At 42.6% G+C, this 17,330-nt stretch overlaps 4 protein-coding genes across 7 annotated transcripts in view; all 4 read left to right on the top strand.

The window, feature by feature from the left end:
- LOC309517116 (mitogen-activated protein kinase 7-like) overlaps positions 1-17,330 on the top strand; it is a 179,189-nt gene that overhangs the window by 41,663 nt on the left and 120,196 nt on the right. The window lies entirely within an intron of this gene.
- Positions 3,157-4,687, top strand: LOC309516507 (olfactory receptor 5V1-like; the record flags this gene model as incomplete). The annotated part of the gene is made up of 2 exons (XM_082195271.1): positions 3,157-3,189; positions 3,719-4,687. 2 exons carry the CDS (start codon positions 3,157-3,159, stop codon positions 4,685-4,687), a joined length of 1,002 nt encoding a protein of 333 aa, XP_082051397.1.
- On the top strand, positions 8,794-12,921 carry LOC309516719 (olfactory receptor 5V1-like). 3 transcript variants are annotated; one of them, XM_082195516.1, is made up of 3 exons: positions 8,794-8,818; positions 9,628-9,818; positions 10,959-12,921. In XM_082195516.1, the coding sequence occupies exons 2-3, from the start codon at positions 9,795-9,797 to the stop codon at positions 11,907-11,909; spliced, it is 975 nt and encodes a 324-aa protein (XP_082051642.1). In that variant the 5' UTR covers positions 8,794-8,818; positions 9,628-9,794; the 3' UTR covers positions 11,910-12,921. The 3 variants fall into 3 exon arrangements, with proteins under 3 accessions (XP_082051642.1, XP_082051640.1, XP_082051641.1); XM_082195514.1 differs by lacking the exon at positions 8,794-8,818 and adding an exon at positions 8,824-8,935; XM_082195515.1 differs by lacking the exon at positions 8,794-8,818 and adding an exon at positions 8,825-8,939.
- On the top strand, positions 9,933-16,717 carry LOC309516720 (olfactory receptor 5V1-like). Of its 2 annotated transcripts, none has more exons than XM_082195518.1 (2): positions 9,933-10,264; positions 15,760-16,717. In XM_082195518.1, the coding sequence occupies exon 2, from the start codon at positions 15,784-15,786 to the stop codon at positions 16,708-16,710; it is 927 nt and encodes a 308-aa protein (XP_082051644.1). In that variant the 5' UTR covers positions 9,933-10,264; positions 15,760-15,783; the 3' UTR covers positions 16,711-16,717. The 2 variants fall into 2 exon arrangements, with proteins under 2 accessions (XP_082051644.1, XP_082051643.1); XM_082195517.1 differs by lacking the exon at positions 9,933-10,264 and adding an exon at positions 14,287-14,438.

The raw sequence follows: 17,330 nt of genomic DNA, 5'->3' as shown, positions 1-17,330 counted from the left end.
GGTCAGATGGTTTATCAACAAAATATTATAAAAAAACTACAAGATGGTGGCTCTTCCCACTGGAAGTTATATCCTTGAAAGTTAAATGCAAAAAATGAATGGGCAACCTATAAAGAGCTGTTAACAGAAGTAGAGCAACACTTAAAAAGAAAAAAAAATGAGGATATAAGACACTTAGTAACTGATAGGTTACAATACCACCAATTAAATGATATATTTAACATGGATAAAAGGAATGGATTTAATAAGGAAATTTCAAGGTTTGAAAAAGATTTACTGGAAAATAATGTGAAGTTACTTTCAAAAATGTATAAGCTGCTGCTAGAATGGTATACTAAAGATGAAGAAGTTAAATCAGTAATGCTACAATGGGCAAAAGATATTGGGCATAATATACAATTTTCATCTTGGGAAAAGTTATGGAGGGAAGATTTAAAATTTACAGCATGCTGTATGTTGAAGGAAAACTATATGAAAATGATGTATCATTGGTATCTAACACCTACTAAACTAACAAAAATGTATAGAAATTCTTCAAATATCTGTTGAAAATATAAGGAGGAAGAAGGCACCTTCTTCTATATGTGGTGAATGTGCAAAATAACGAAAGCATTCTGAGAAATGATATACAATGAATTGAAAAAAAATGTTTAAAATAACTTTTGTGAAAAAAAACCAGAAGCTTTTTTTACTAGGAATTTTAGGTGCAGAAATATCAAAAGAACAGAAAAGATTATTCGTGTATGCAATGACAGCAACGTGGATACTTTTGGCCCAGAGATGAAAAGAAGTTAAAGTCGTGACCAGAGAAGAATGGTTGATAAAGATGATGAACTACGCCAAAATGGCGAAAATGAGAAAATGAGAAAATTAGAAAACAGAAACTTTAACAAGTATGGGAAACATTTATTAGTTACCTTGGAGAACACTGTAAACAACTAAAAACTTTGGCAGGATTGTAACAACACTTGTAATCTAACAAGAACTATGGTAAAAATGGAATGCAGTTGAAAAAGATTGACAATGGAATCCATGGAGTGGGGGGAGGGAAGTGCAAGGATTCAGGAAATCCTATATGTTTATGATTATGCTTACTATTTGAATATAAATGTAAGTTGAAAAAACTGAATAAAAACATTATAAAAATAAAATAAAATATCCAATAACTTCATTTCTTCTCTTTCCATGGTTCATTTTACATATCTTACATCCCTGCAGATTTTACATTAACCATTCAAATCAATTTTCCACTATTACATCCATCAAGATTTATTTACTCTGCTGAATTTATCTTAACACTGCCAGCATTTTCAGCTGTACACACTTATTTTCCATATACTCAATAAACACGTCCCAGTCTTCTTTAAATGCATTTTCTTCTTGCTCTCTTATTCTGTAAGTAGAGTCCAAACACCTTTTCCCCCTTTGCCTCGCTGCTTTCCCCAGGTAAATCCATGAAAACCTGAATATGACTTCCCTTCCACCCTTTTCCTGGTTCCTTTGGTTTTCTACTACTCCACGTAATCCACATCTTTTTAATCATTCAATTTGTTATATATTAAAAACTCTTATCTATTTCAACTCTGCTGGATGTACTTGAGATCTGCTAAGCTATGTCTTTGTTTAAACTGGTTCTATAAGAATTGGTTCAATAAGAAACAGCAAAAAAAGCTACAGGTAAAGGAACCCTGGACAGTTAAGTCCAGTCAAAGGCATCCATGGGGTTGCGGTGCTCATCTCACTTTCAGGCTGAGGCAATTGGCGTTTGTCCATAGACAGCTTTCCAGGTCATGTGGCCAGCATGACTAAGCCTCTCCTGGTGCAACAGAACACTGTGACAGAAACCAGAGCACACAGAAACACTGTTTACCTTCTCACCATGGAAGAAGAAGAAGAGTTTGGATTTGATATCCTGCTTTATCACTACCCTAAGGAGTCTCAAAGCGACTAACAATCTCCTTTCCCTTCCTCCCCCACAACAAACACTCTGTGAGGTGAGTGAGGCTGAGAGACTTCAGAGAAGTGTGACTGGCCCAAGGTCACCCAGCAGCTGCATGTGGAGGAGCGGGGAAGCAAACCCGGCTCACCAGATTACGAGTCCACTGCTCTTAACCACTACACCACACTGGCTCTCACAGCAGTACCTATTTATCTACTTGCACTGGAGTGCTTTCGAACTGCTAGGTTGGCAGGAGCTGGGACAGAGCAATGGGAGCTCACCCCGTTACGGGGATTCAAACCACCGCTGACCTTCTGATCAGCAAGCCCAAGAGGCTCAGTGGTTTAGACCACAGCGCCACTCGCGTCCCTATAAGAAACAGTATAGACACTTGTTCAGAGGGACTCAGAATACATAGACTGGGCTTATTGTAAGACTCCCCAGATGTGGCTCTTTAAGGGAAGAGGGAAGTAGCTGAACTGTGTGTGTGTGTGTGGGGGGGAATTGATCAGGTTGGCCCCCCTGCTAAGGGCAGAATGCCTGGACCAGAACCGTTTCAAACTTTGGTAAATTGGAAGACATAAAACATAGATTGCATTCTCTTAATATTACAGGGAGCAGCTTCTTGAATGAATATTATCCACAGGGCTGCAGTTTATTGTGCTGGGAAATCAAGGACACCTTTTTGCCTTATCATTGGTCATTGGAGACATAAAGAGATGTTTGCTGGCACTGAGGCAGAGCTCTGGCGCCTGCTATTCCCTTGTGCTGCTTATGCTGGGACTTAAAGGGAAAGGCTGGGCTGCTGGAGGAACAGACTCTTCCTTGATCTCAAGCCGGATGAGAGGCATTATTAAGTGTGAATATGCGCCAGTCATTGCAAGTGTGTATTAGCTATTAGTTTAATGGGGGTATTGTTATGATTAAGGTCAAGGATGAAGGAAGCTGGGAACACATAATGTTTAAAAGGGTTAATTACACTCATCTTTTGCTGCACTCTTTCCAGGTACAGGTCCCCACTTAAAAGCTCCATATCCTCCATTTTTTGCCTCGAAGTTTTCCCCACAAAAATATGCTCTTTAGCACTCAATCGGAGCAAACATCAATTCGGGTTCTCCACAGATTGCTGTTTGCTCCTACTGAGCTTTAGAGAGTGGCTTTTCGCAGGCACTGCTCTGCAACAACAACAGCACGGTGCTTGGACATGGAGATTTAGAATGCAGACTGTGGTTGGAAAGAGCAGAGGAAAGGTAAGTGTAGATAAGCCCTTAGCTAGTACAGATAGAAGGAGCAAGGCTCCTCAATAGAAATGATCTATGGAATGGGAGTGATATATGGAATGTTCTGGAAAGGATGTTCAGGTGAATAGGAAGATGTCTTAGATGAGCGTTCTCACAGAAAAATTCAAAAACCCACATTCGAGTAAAGACTGTATTAGGCCCAACAAAATATTAGGAAATGGTAAGCAAATGTTTGAGTTCTCCAGAAGGCTTCAGCTGGCTAGGTGGCAAACACTCTTGCGGATTAGGAATTGGCTATGTTAGAAAGAAGCAGAGGAATAAAGGGACACTTCTCCAACTGGAGAGATTTAGAAAGAGTTCCCCCAAGGTATTGGGACCTGTGCTTTTAATCTTGTTCCTAAGTGATGAGGAGTCAGGTGGCCAGATTTGTTGATGATACAAAATTGTCCAGGGCCATTAAAACCAAAGGAGATTTCAAAGAGCCCCAAAAGGCCTTCAACATGCTTTATGTTTCTCTTATGCTTTCAAACTCTTCCAGGAAATCTCCTTTCTGAACAGAGAAATTGGGAATGGCACGCTAGTGACACAATTCATCCTTATGGGAATTTCTAATCTCCCTGCGGTTCGCTTCTCCCTGTTTGCTGCCATTTTGCTCATCTACCTGATTACACTGGTAGGAAATGGCACAATTCTTCTTGCCATAGGAATTAGCTCTCACTTGCACACCCCCATGTATTTCTTCCTCAGCCACCTTTCCTTGCTGGACATCTGCTTCCCGACAGCTACAGTGCCCAAGATGCTGGAGAACTTCTTGTTAGAGATCAATACCATTTCCTTTGCTGGCTGTGTGCTACAACTCTACTTCCTGGTGGCACTGGTAGGGACAGAGGTCTACCTCTTGTCTGCCATGGCCTATGACCGCTATGTGGCCATATGCAACCCTCTACGATACACAGTTATCATGAGTAAGAAGCTTTGTCTTCAGCTGGCAGCGGTTACCTGGGTCACAGGGTTCCTCAACTCCCTTCTGCACACAGTAATGACGTTCACTCTACCTTTCTGCAGATCCAATAAAGTCAATCAATACTACTGTGACATCGCACCAGTGCAGGCATTATCGTGCGCTTCTACTTACACAGCTGAATTGTTGGTCCTTATTGTTGGTGGGTTTTTGGGTGTGGGGGCTTTCTTTGTGACACTGGTCTCTTACATCTACATCATCTCCACCATCCTTAGGATCCGTTCTGCTGAGGGGAAACGCAAGGCCTTCTCCACTTGTGCCTCCCATGTAATTGTCGTGCTCCTCTTCTATGGTACCATGATTTTCACTTACATTAGGCCTCTCAACAGCCGCCATCCAGACCGGGACAGGATGGTGAGCATGCTATCTGGGGTGATTACCTCCATGTTGAATCCCTTGATCTACAGCCTTAGGAATAAGGAAGTAAAGGTGACCTTGAAGAGGGTGATAGTTCATATGTGCTTAAAGAGGGAATGTGTGTCTTAGTTATTTGTATTTCTCTGTTAGATTAAAAGAGACACATAAGGAATTCTGAGCCAAGGAAGTGTAGTCTACATATTTTTTGAAAGGGAAAACAAAGGTAACATTTTGTCTCAATTTTGCGGGATTTTATTGTATACATAAAATAAGAATACGTAAAAAAGAAAATGTAAAACTCTCTCCAGACATTTGGGATAAGTAACTTCGAATTGGTTGAACATTTTGCTTGATGTAATATGGAGACTTTTATTCTTGGTTCTCCTTGTGCCTCTGGTCGCTTCAGTTATAGGTTTATTTTTCCACATATCTTATGAGTCAAAGGATGTGGCACGCCACACTGGTATGGTAGGAGAGGATGCCAAGTGTGGCAGGAAGATCCAAGGACGGTCAATACTATATTTTCGGGATAGTTCATGGTCTTATGTAGCTGCATTGTTTAATACTTTCTGGATGTCCCATGAGCATATTATGAAGTAGTTGTGTTCTATGTTATAAATCAAGCACTGCTAGTTGTTCCTTTTCCCTTTCCAGTGTATTTCTTATCAATGAACAATTCAGTGTGGTGTGAAGTAATTTTTATTCTGAAAGTGTGGCCCAGAGAAAAAATTATGAGAACCAGTTTGCTAGAGTTTACATGACAGAGAAGACCCACCAGGAGGTCATAGAGCCAGGCTGAAGAAGATATGATGGAAAAGGATACTGCCAAGATGGTGTATTGTTCAAGTGAGGGCTCCTGTGTGGACTGGAATCCTGATTTTAAGATTGGAGAAATGAGAATCGAAGATAAACTGACACTGACTGATTCACCTATCCCTACATCAGGGAAAAGGGGTTGCAGCACGGCCCAGTCCCTGTTTTGACACTTCTTTATTTGCAGGAATGCGCTTGTTTGTTTGTACTGAGTATTAGAGATTTGTAGATTGGATTAACAGCAAGGGTTAAGGCAAGAAACCTTGTGAAACTTTGAGAACCTATTATTTCAGCTCTGTGTTTGTTCCAATTGAAAATGTAGATCTGAGGCGAAGACAGGCTACATTGCCGGGGATCGTGTAGGATCAAGGGGCTGCACGCAACCCCGCAAAAAGCGCCCCCCATTTGAGATGGGGAGCGGTCATTCTGGGATTTACTATTTTTGATGGCAAGTGGGAGAAAAGATTGCTACACATATGATTCTTGCCATGTCAGATGGAAGACTAAACATCTCTCTTCTCCCTCTCTTCCCCTCCATATGGGGGAGATTGTTTTCTGTACAGGAGCTTTCCTTTCAAGTGTTGAAATTTGATGTGGTAGAGTCCACACACAGAGTAACCACTTCTGTGAGCAGAAAGTACTAGGGATGATGAGGAGAGTGTTCTTGCTTGGCCCCATGTGTGCTGTTTGGATGTTCTAGGGACATTAAAGCCATGGACTTTGGACGAAACCATAATTATTTTTATACATCTTCTGAGGACCTTTTTGGAGGGAGCTCTGTGTTGGTAGATGAGATGGAGACTACACCATTATTGTGAGCAATGACCTGTGGGACTCATGAAGCAGGTGAAAACACTTGCATGGTCCCATTTTGGGATGAGAGAAATGTGTATGTCCGTTGCTATATTTTAACATCAATACCTACAAGGAGCATGATCTCCCTGTGGTTTAATAACCTCTATGGGCTTTGTCTTGGAGGTCACCAAGTACCGTCAATTATAGACATTTTAATGGTAAGCCTTCCAAAATGTAGGCTCCACATGTGTGATTCCTCAATCTTGTTCTTAGTGCTTAGACTCAGTGATGACTTACTTTGGGATACAATAAAGTTGTTTCCGAGCATATGCAAAGTATCTCCTCCCATTGCTTGGTTAATCCTGCCATCCCCACATAACTGAATAAGCCACTGACTTCAGGTGTCGCCATAATTGCTGTTGGTATTCTTATTCATACAGCACCACCCATGTTGGGTGTTCATCTGAGGTGCCCCCCTGATATCAGAGGAATTGCAGGTGATTCCATCATCTTCATTACACTTAACGATGCTCTGTGGGACTCATTTGGGAGGGAAAAACACTTGCATGGTCATATTTGGAAGGAGAGGAATAAAGCTTCATTTTTATATCAATATCTGCAGGGAGCATGATGTCCCTCTAGTTTTCTTAACATAATGCAATCTTAACATAGTGTTAACATACTGTTGTGAGTTGGGGGGGGTACCATTTTTGAAGGAGCCAGACAAGTTTCTTGGTGAGTTAATGGGCCCTGAGGCTCCAATACTTTGGCCACCTCATGAGAAGAGAAGACTCCCTGGAAAAGACCCTGATGTTGGGAAAGATGGAGGGCACAAGGAGAAGGGGACGACAGAGGACAAGATAGTGTTCTCGAAGCTACCAGCATGAGTTTGACCAAACTGCGGGAGGCAGTGGAAGACAGGAGTGCCTGGCGTGCTCTGGTCCATGGGGTCATGAAGTGTCGGACATGACTAAACAAACAAATTTTTTTTGTGTGTGTCTAGTCTTGTACATACCTTGAGGTGGAGTGAAAATGAAGTAAATAAATAGGTAAATATAAATAAATAGGTAATCTCATTTCCCCCCACAGCTGAAATGTTAGAGCAATGGCAAACTTATATAGATTCCACTATCAATTATCTCTTTGGGCTTTTCTTCTAACATGTAAAGAGATGTGCTGTGTAATCCAGTATCACTGTCAATAAACTCTTGTCACACCATTGTGGGTTTTTTTTTAAATAGTTGTGTTTCTTACTTCTACGAACATGAACTTCTCTTCAAGTTTCCACTCTTCATTAACCACTTTTCAGCACCTAGGGGGGGAATCCACTCACTTCATTTTCATACCCAAGAAATGCAAGTCTTTCAATGCAAATTACCAGAGTTTTCAAATATCACCTCCCCACTCAGGTATATTGCATGTACACTCGACACACTGAAAAACAAGTATTTGCAAGATTACAAATGATCCACAGAGAGTAGATTGGGAGGAGGAAACTTCACAAAGCAGTGTGCTGCTGCCAAACAATATGCCAATCTGAAACTAGCAAGATGCTCTTAGCTCGCTTTCCCTGCTGTGTGGGAAAATGATTGCTTGCACATGAGAGCATGAGCAAAGTTCTTATTATTGAAGGGTGATTTCATAGCTAGAAGCATCCTTGGAGCATGAACAGCGCGTGAATAGCTCGTGCTGTCCCACATGATTGGTTAACGTAGCATGGCCTGATGTTCGCATGGTCTAGTGCGAAGGTCCTTATCTGCTGGCTGAGAACAAATTGCTTCGCTTGTATTTTGTATCTTTCTGATTTCACACAATAAAAGCTGTGCTGCAGTAGCCCTGAGGAGCAGCAATATTTCGGAACCCATCATGGTGTGAGACTGATTTCTTCGGATGCCGAGCCGTTACTCGACACTGCTGGTGTCACTCAGAACTGATTCCCTCCATACGATGATTTCTAAAACTCCTGTGGAAAACACATGTTGGTAGCAGGGATAATTAATAAAGCATTCAATATCTACTAACTCTGCCAACACTTTTTTATGTAGACAGGCCTACGTAACTGTTTAATGCAGTTGCTATAATGAGCATTATTTATGGCTTTTATGGTGTTTTAGATTTTATCGTATACATTGTTGTACACAGCCATGTTCTGTTGTACTAACTGACAATATATAAATGCTTTCCTAAATAAACAAAACAAACAATCCCCTAGTATTTCAGACCTAATTTGGGCCTAGTTGCAACTGAAGTTTTAAATCCACATCACTGGAATTTATCATTTTTTTTATCGCAGGGGAGAGAGAGAGAGAGAGAGAGTGAGAAAGTCCTACAGGGATGATTCCTGCCATTTCAGATGGAAGACAAAACACCTGTTCTCTCTTGCATCTAGTTTTCTATATGGAAGAAATTGTCTCCTGTAGAGGAGAGTTCCTTCTAGAGTTGAAATCTGACATGGTGGAGGCCCCACACAGGGCAACCATGTCATTGAGCAGGAAGCACTAGGGATGGTGCATAGCGTCTCCCAAATTGGCCTTATGTGTGCTAATCCCTGTGACTTCAAATCCATTCAGTTCGGATGACATCATAATTACTCTTGGTGGCATTATTTTTACATCACCATGGATGCAGAGCATTTATCTGAGGACCTTTCTGGTAGGAGCTCTGTGGTAGCAGATGAGATGGAGACTGCACCATAGATGTTAACAATGCTCTTTGGGACTCATTAAGGAGTAGGAAAGAATTGCATGGTCCCATTTTCGGAGGAGAGAAGTGTGTATGGCCATAGTTAAATTTCAATATCAATATTTGCAGGCATCACTATGGGGCTTGGGCTTCATCCTGGAGGTCACTGAGTACCATCAATTATAGACATTTTTATGGACAGTCTTCCTTGGTTTGAGTCTTCATGCTTGCTCTTAGTGCCTGGATTCAGCCATGACTTATACTGGGATGTAAGAAAGAAGGTGGCTCTGAGCATATGCAAAGTGCCTACCCCCATTGAATGAATGAATTTATTATTTCGGTCACAGACCAGTTCCAGCTCGCATACAAAATCTCCCATTGAATACTACCCCATTGAATACTACTGCCACCCCCACATGACTAAGGGATTCTAGGCAGGAGGTTCAGAAAATGATCTCTCTACTCAGGTCTTGCTTATTTTCTGTTACATGGAATTTGTTCTCTCGCCATTGAAAGCTAAGGTCACTTAAGCATAGTCACAGCTCCTGCCTGGCTGCTATTCTCCTGAGTTTTGTGTAGAACCTAGAGAAGATCTGTTCCATCCTCAGGTGAAATGGAGCACATAAAACATGGGCTGGACTTCCTTAACATTCTAGGGAGTCATGTATTCAAAAAATCATAATAATGGAAATGTAGAGTTGGACAATAATTCACAGGACTGGAGCTTATTATGCTGGAAAATCACCCATCACTTTTTCTTTTGACATTGGTCATGGTAGGCAAAGAGATGCTTCTTGGCACTGCTGGTGTGCTCTGAGGCCTGCTATTCCCTTGAGCTCCTTATGGCGAGACTTAAAGGAGAAGGCTGAGCTGCCGGAGGAACACACAATCATTCCTTGATTTCAAGGCAGATGAGAGACATTCTTAAGAGCGACTGTTTGGTGAAATGGAAACGCACCAATCACTGACCGTGAGTATTAGAAGATACAAGCTTAATGGGGCCATCCTTGTGACTTAAAGTCTTAAGTAAGACAGGAAAAGATATGTTTGGTAATTTTATAAGTTTGACGAAATGAGACTCATATATCAAGACAGGTGTACATGGAACAGGAGCAGTACACAAAATGTTCTAGAAGGGATGCTGAGATGAATAAAAATATGGTTTAGATGAGATGAAAATCCGTATAAGGGCAATACTATGATCAGGCCAACCAAAATGTTATGAAATGATGTGGAGGCTTTTGAGTTCTTCAGAGCTTTTCATCAGGTAATAACAATGGCAGGGAAAGGACAAATAAATCAGGCTCATGGTGGAACAATAAAGTCTGCATGTGGTGACAGGCACAAGGGAGAATGTGAGAAAATCCAGCCGTAAATAATGAATCAGCAATTGACCAGGAGGAAGAGGATCTAGCAGTGAGTACAGTGGTACCTTGGGTTACACACGCTTCAGGTTACAGACTCCACTAACCCAGAAATAGTACCTCAGGTTAAGAACTTTGCTTCAGGATGAGAACAGAAATCACGTGGCAGCGGCGCGGCAGCAGTGGGAGGCCCCATTAGCTAAAGTGGTGCTTCAGGTAAAGAATAGTTTCAGGTTAAGAACGGACCTCTGGAACGAATTAAGTACTTAACCCGAGATACCACTGTATATAAAACTATCAGTCTCCATGTTCCCTGCAGTTAGTTAACAACTCCCTGTCAAGCCATTGACAATATTGCTGGCCATTGACAATATCACCACTTACATGCAACACACAAAGAGGTTCTGACAAGTCTCAGTAATTTAAAGACCTAAAAATGACTTTGTCAGATGATCTGATCTAAGAACCATCTAATTAAGCATTGTGTTTCTCACACGGGCAAAACATTGGTCTCTGGAAAATTCAGGTACAGGGCATGAATGTGATCGCTAGGAACTAATCTTTGCTTCTCAGAGTGATAAAGTGTCTAAGCAGGGACCTCAAATTCCTGCTTAGTATGACTCAAGGCTATATGCCTAACACCTTGAAAAGCAAAGAAGCAAAGCAACACCTTGAAAAGCAAAAGTGTATGCCCGTATCCTCCAACATGTTTACTATGTCACATTTTTGCTTTGCAACTCTTGCAGGCAAGCTCCTTGCACAGGGGAGAAATGGAGAACATCACCGTGGTGACAGAATTCATCCTAATGGGCCTTTCTGATCTCCCAGCTGTCCGCTTCTCCCTCTTTGCTGCCTTTTTGCTCATCTACCTGGTCACCCTGCTGGGGAACGGCACCATTCTTCTTGCCATAGCAGCTGACTCCCACCTGCACAACCCCATGTATTTCTTCCTCACTAATCTTTCCCTGCTGGACATCTGCTGCCCCACAGCTACGGTGCCTAAGATGCTGGAGAACCTCTTGTCAGAGAGAAATACCATTTCCTTTATTGGTTGTGTGCTGCAGCTCTACTTCCTGGTAGCCTTGGCAGGGACAGAGGTCTTCCTCTTAGCTGCCATGGCTTATGACCGCTATGTGGCCATATGCAACCCTCTGCGATACACGGTCATCATGAGCAAGAAGCTGTGTCTTCAGATGGCTGCTGGTACATGGGTCACAGGGTTCCTCAACTCCTTGCTGCACACAGTCATGACTTTCACTCTACCTTATTGTAAATCTAATAGAGTCAATCAATACTACTGTGACATCCCTCCAGTCTTGGCCTTATCATGTGCTTCCACCTATGCGGCTGAGATGGTTGTCCTCATTGTTGGTGGGATTTTTGGTGTGGGGGCTTTTCTGGTGACGCTGGTCTCCTACATCTACATCATCTCCACCATCCTTAGGATCCGTTCTTCCGAGGGGAAGCGCAAGGCCTTCTCCACTTGTGCCTCTCATCTTATGGTGGTGTGCCTCTTCTATGGGACGACTATCTTCACTTACATAAGGCCTTCCTCCAGCCACCATCCAGATCAAGACAGGCTGGTGAGCATGTTGTATGGGGTAATTACGCCCATGTTGAACCCCTTGATCTACAGCCTCAGGAACAAGGAGGTGAAAGGGGCTTTGAAGAGGGTCATTATTAATAAACGCCAATAAATTTGGAAGGGGGGGAATATATGGCTAAGATACAATTATCCTATCCTATATCATTATCTACCAAAATAACCCAATCTCTGAAAAAGAAGAGCATAATTTAATATGTTTTAAATTACGATTGATCAGCTGACAATGACCTGCTTTGAAGTTGTCACCTGACATGAGTTTGCTCCATCTTCTACGTGTCAGCCCTTTAGATATTTGAAGATAGCTATCCTCTCCGTCTCCTATGTTTAGCCTGGAAAAGAGAAGACTGAGAAGACATGAAAGCTATATTTAATTATCTAAAGGGCTGTCACATGGAAGATGGAGGAAGCTTGCTTCCTCCTTCTCCAGATGGTAGGACCCAAACAAATGGATTCAAATTACAAGATAGGACTGTCAAACTAATTGTCAAGAAGATGTTCCTGATGGTAAGAGATATCAGGGTCCAAAACATGGTTTTGGACTACAACTCCTATCAGTCCCATTCAGCCAGGCCAGTAGTAGAGGATGATGGGAGTTGGAGTCTAAAATATCTGGAGGGTTCGGCAGCAAGTTGTCTATCCCTGCACTGTGCAGATATTTTAATTAATATAACCTAAAGACAGGAGTGCCTGGCGTGCTCTGGTCCATGGGGTCATGAAAAGTCAGACACAACTAAACAACAACAGGGTGACCATTTGCCATGGGTGCTTTGAGATTCCCGAATTACAGGAGAGGTTGTTGAACCAGATGACCCTCAGGCTGCCATCCAACTCTGCTATATCTAAGCATGATATCACAGTTTGAGTTTCAGATGAGGTCCAGGAAAATCCACTTTCAAAGTCCCCACTGAGCCAATCACACAATTCAATTTACCTCACAGGATTATTGTGGGGGTAAAGTGTGTCTGTGTGGTTTTGTGTATATTGCCTTGAAACGGATGGGTGCCATAAAAATGAAGTAAATAAATCATAGAAACATGGAATCACATATGTAATCTTAATTCTTCACACTGAAATGTTAGCGGAATGACAAACATAAATAGATGCCACTATTAATTATCTGTTTGGACTTTTGATCTAACATGTTGAGATGTGTTGTGTAATCCAGTTTCACTGTCAATAAAATCTGCCACACCACTTTTTTATAGTTGTGTTTCTTACTTCTGATCTGTGAACATGAACGTCTCTTCAACTTTCCCCTCTTCATTTATCACTTTTCAACTTCTAGGGGGGAAACCCACTCCATTTCCAACCCCAGGAAATGCAAGCTGGCCACAAGTTTTCTGATATAAATTACTAGAGTTTTTAATCACTTCCCCACTCCAGTGTATAGAATCATGGAATTATGGAGTTGGAAGGGACCCTGAGGGTCATCTAGTCCAACCCCCTGCAGTGCAGAAATCTCTGCTAAAGCATCCATGACAGATGGCCATCCAACCTCTGCTTGAAAACCTCCAAGGAAGGAGAGTTCACAACCTTCTGTGGGCGACTGTTCCATGGTTGAACTCTCTTACTATTTCCATTCCACTCACAGAAAAAGTGTGACCTGCTCTGGCACTGTAGCATTCGCAAGATTACAAATGATCCACAGTGAGTAGATAAGGAGGAAACTTTACTTAGCAGTGTCGCTACCAAACTATACGCAAAACTGAAACAAATCAGATCTTCTTAGCTCCCGTTCCCTGCTGGTGTCACTCAGAACTGACCCCCCCTCCCAACAATTTTAAAAACACTTTAAACACTGCACAGATTACAAGTATCTTGGAATGGAAGTCACCTTGGAGGTTGGGGACCTCTTGTTTCAAGAGGAGAAGAATGGGGTCTGAGGAAAGTTATCCAAAAATACATCCAGCCCAAGTCCTGCCCCTGCTTTGCTGTGCTCCTCCCACTGGTTTGAACAACAACACCACCACCACAGTGGAAAGATGTAGGTCCCGATCTTGCATGGCACCCCAAAACACCATTTTTTAGGTGCCGTGCCCAGAAAAAGCACTTTTTTTGGGGGGGGAACCATGGTGTGGAATTCCACAAGATCACAGCAACCAAAATGGCCACCATAGTCTCACGATAACTAACAGGAAGATGGTGTCTGGGAAGATGGTATCCCGGATTTTGTCTTCAAGGTGTTGGTGGGTATGCATGAGGTATGAGCAAAGCCCACCAAAAAGGACCTAGTCCCTTAAACTACTGAGCTTTGTGTAAACACTGGACTAGAACAGTTCCTTACTCTGGTGAACTGGCGTACATAAAATATTGGCCTGATTTCCTTAACATCTAGGGAGTGATATCTTGAATGACAATTATTCACAGCCCTGCAGTTTATTGTGCTGGGAAATCAGCCATTACTCTTGGTCTTGACATTGGCCATAGGTGGTGAACAGAGATGTTTCCTGACATTGCTTATGTGCTCTGAGGCCTGCTATTCCCTTGAGCTCCTGTTGAGGTTGAAAGGAGAAGTTTGAGCTGCCAGAGGAATGGACAATCCTTCCTTGATCTCAAGGCGGATGAGAGGCATTCTGAAGAGTGACTGTTTGGAGAAATGGTAACGCACCAGTCATTGACAGTGAGTATTATTACAGTAGATACTAGCTTAATGAGACTATCGTTGTGACAAAGATCAAGGCTTAGGGAAGACGGAAAGAGTGATGTTTCTAAATGTAGAAGTGCAAAGAAATGAGACTCATAAAATGAAGCAAGTGTACATGGAATGAGAGTGGTACACTGAATGTTCTAGAAGCAGTGCTCTTTTCTGGGTATAGTCAAAGGTACACAGTACTGGGACCTTCCTCCCCCCTCGCAATGTGTGGCACTTACTGTAACAACTTCATAGTGATTACTGGCACATTTCTTCCTAAAAAAAAAAGGAGCGCTCTCTAGAAGGGATGCTCAGATGAACAGAAAAATAGTTTAGATGAGAGTGGTATAAATACATTTGTAAATCCATACGAGGGCAATATTTTATCAAGTCACCCACAATGTAATGAGTTCTTCAGAACGTTTCATCAGGCTAGATAGAACACAGGCAGGGAAGGGGAGGATGAATAAATCAGGCTGAGGGTGAAGCCACAAAGTCTTCATCTCATGAGAGGCACCAGATAGAATGAGGGAGGACATTCACATGAACTGACAGATGTGGACAGGATTTTCTGAGACAATAATACTGCATTCAAATTGGACCTCCTGCTCTAAAAAGAGGGCACAAATTTGCTCAACTATGGCTTTTGTCCCCACTCACTTTTCTTGATCACCCCCTTGCCATTCCCCTTGCTTCCCATTCCCACCCCATGGAAATCTGTTTACCATGATAGGTGGTGTGGCATTGTGGCAGGGTCCATGAGACCCTCAGTTACTTAACAACGCCCCCATCAAGCCCCGTAGCTACACTACACGGGTTCCAGCTCCACACTGGGTGCTGGCCATTGACATTATCACCACTTACATGTAATGCACAAAGAAGCTCTGACGAGTCTCAGCAATTTAAAGACCTAAAAATGACTTTGTCAGATGATCTGATCTAAGAACCATCTATATACTGTATTTTATGCTGCTTTTACAATTAAGTGTTTTAAATTTGTTGTAGGCTGCCCTGAGCCCGGTTTTTGAACCAGGAAGGGCAGGGTATAAATAAAAAATTATTATTATTATTAAGCATTGTGTTTCTCACATAGGTCAAACATTGGTCTCTAGGAAATTCAGGTACAGGGCATGAATGTGATTGCTAGGAACTTTATCACTAGGAGTGATAAAGTGTCTGAGCAGGGACCTCAAATTCCTGCTTAGTATGACTCAAAGCTATATGAAAAGCAAAGAAGGCCTTAACTTGTGTATGCCTGTAGCCTCCAAGATGTTTACTATGTCACATTTTTGCTTTCAAACTCTTGCAGGAAAGCTCCTCGCACAGGGGAGAAATGGAGAACACCACCGTGGTGACAGAATTCATCCTAATGGGCCTTTCTGATCTCCCAGCTGTCCGCTTCTCCCTCTTGGCTGCCTTTTTGCTCATCTACCTGGTCACCCTGCTGGGGAACGGCACCATTCTTCTTGCAATAGAAGCTGACTCCCACCTGCACAACCCCATGTATTTCTTCCTCACTAATCTTTCCCTGCTGGACATCTGCTGCCCCACAGTTACAGTACCCAAGATGCTGGAGAACCTCTTGTCAGAGAGAAATACCATTTCCTTTGTTGGTTGTGTGCTGCAGCTCTACTTCCTGGTAGCCTTGGCAGGGACAGAGGTCTTCCTCTTAGCTGCCATGGCTTATGACCGCTATGTGGCCATATGCAACCCTCTGCGATACACGGTCATCATGAGCAAGAAGCTTTGTCTTCAGATGGCTGCTGGTACATGGGTCACAGAGTTCCTCCACTCCTTGCTGCACACGGTAATGACTTTCACTCTACCTTTCTGTACATCCAATAGAGTCAATCAATACTACTGTGACATCCCTCCAGTCTTGGCCTTATCATGTGCTTCCACCTATGTGGCTGAGATGGTAGTCTTCATTGTTGGTGGGATTTTGGGTGTGGGGGCTTTTATGGTGATGCTGGTCTCCTACATCCACATCATCTCTGCCATCCTTAGGATCCGTTCTTCCGATGGGAAACGCAAGGCCTTCTCCACTTGTGTCTCCCATCTAATTGTGGTGTGCCTCTTCTATGGGACAATCCTCTTCACTTACTTAAGGCCTTCCTCCAGCCACCATCCAGACCAGGACAGGATGGTGAGCATGTTGTATGGGGTGATTACCCCCATGTTGAACCCCTTGATCTACAGTCTCAGAAATAGGGAGGTGAAAGGGGCTTTGAAGAGGGTCATTGTTCATAAACGCCTCTAGAGCTGGAAGCGGGGGGGGGGGTGGAGTGGGTGATGGTGGTGGAGGAAGATATGGCTAAGATACAATGACCCTATCCTATACCATTTTCTACGACAGTAACTCAAACTCTGAAAAAGAACAGAAATTGATGATCTATTTTAAATTACAATCAATCAGCACTGACCATGAGCCCCTTTGTCACCTGACATTATAATGACCCCTACACCATTGGGTAGTTCTCCATCCAGTCCTTGGGCTGAAAACAGTTCCCCCATACGTGAATTATGTGAATCAAAGAAATTGCACTGCTAGATTCCCTTTTACCATGCAGGCTTTGTCTCTCCACCCCCCAGCAACACTGAATGGAGTCTTAACTGACTTATGTCCCGAGCACTCCAAATGGTGTCTAAGATATGTGTCCCAGACCAGAGGTCAGGTAAATGGCGACTTTTGTTAGGATCTATTCTATGGCTCTGGAACGCTTTCCCCAGGGAAGCCAACCTTGATGCCCTTTGACTCCCTTTTTATTCTGCCAGCCATTTTAGATCTCTTTAATTTTTTTATTTGGTGGTCATTCTCCCCCTGCTCTGTTCCTGTTGTATATGATTAATTATTTTACATTGCTTAATTTTCTTTTTTCC

The sequence above is a fragment of the Podarcis vaucheri genome, assembly GCF_965113315.1.
Source record: "Podarcis vaucheri genome assembly, chromosome: 13".
Lineage (NCBI taxonomy): Eukaryota > Metazoa > Chordata > Lepidosauria > Squamata > Lacertidae > Podarcis > Podarcis vaucheri.
Note: the sequence above shows the minus strand (reverse complement) of the source record. Positions and strands in the feature narration are given on the sequence as shown.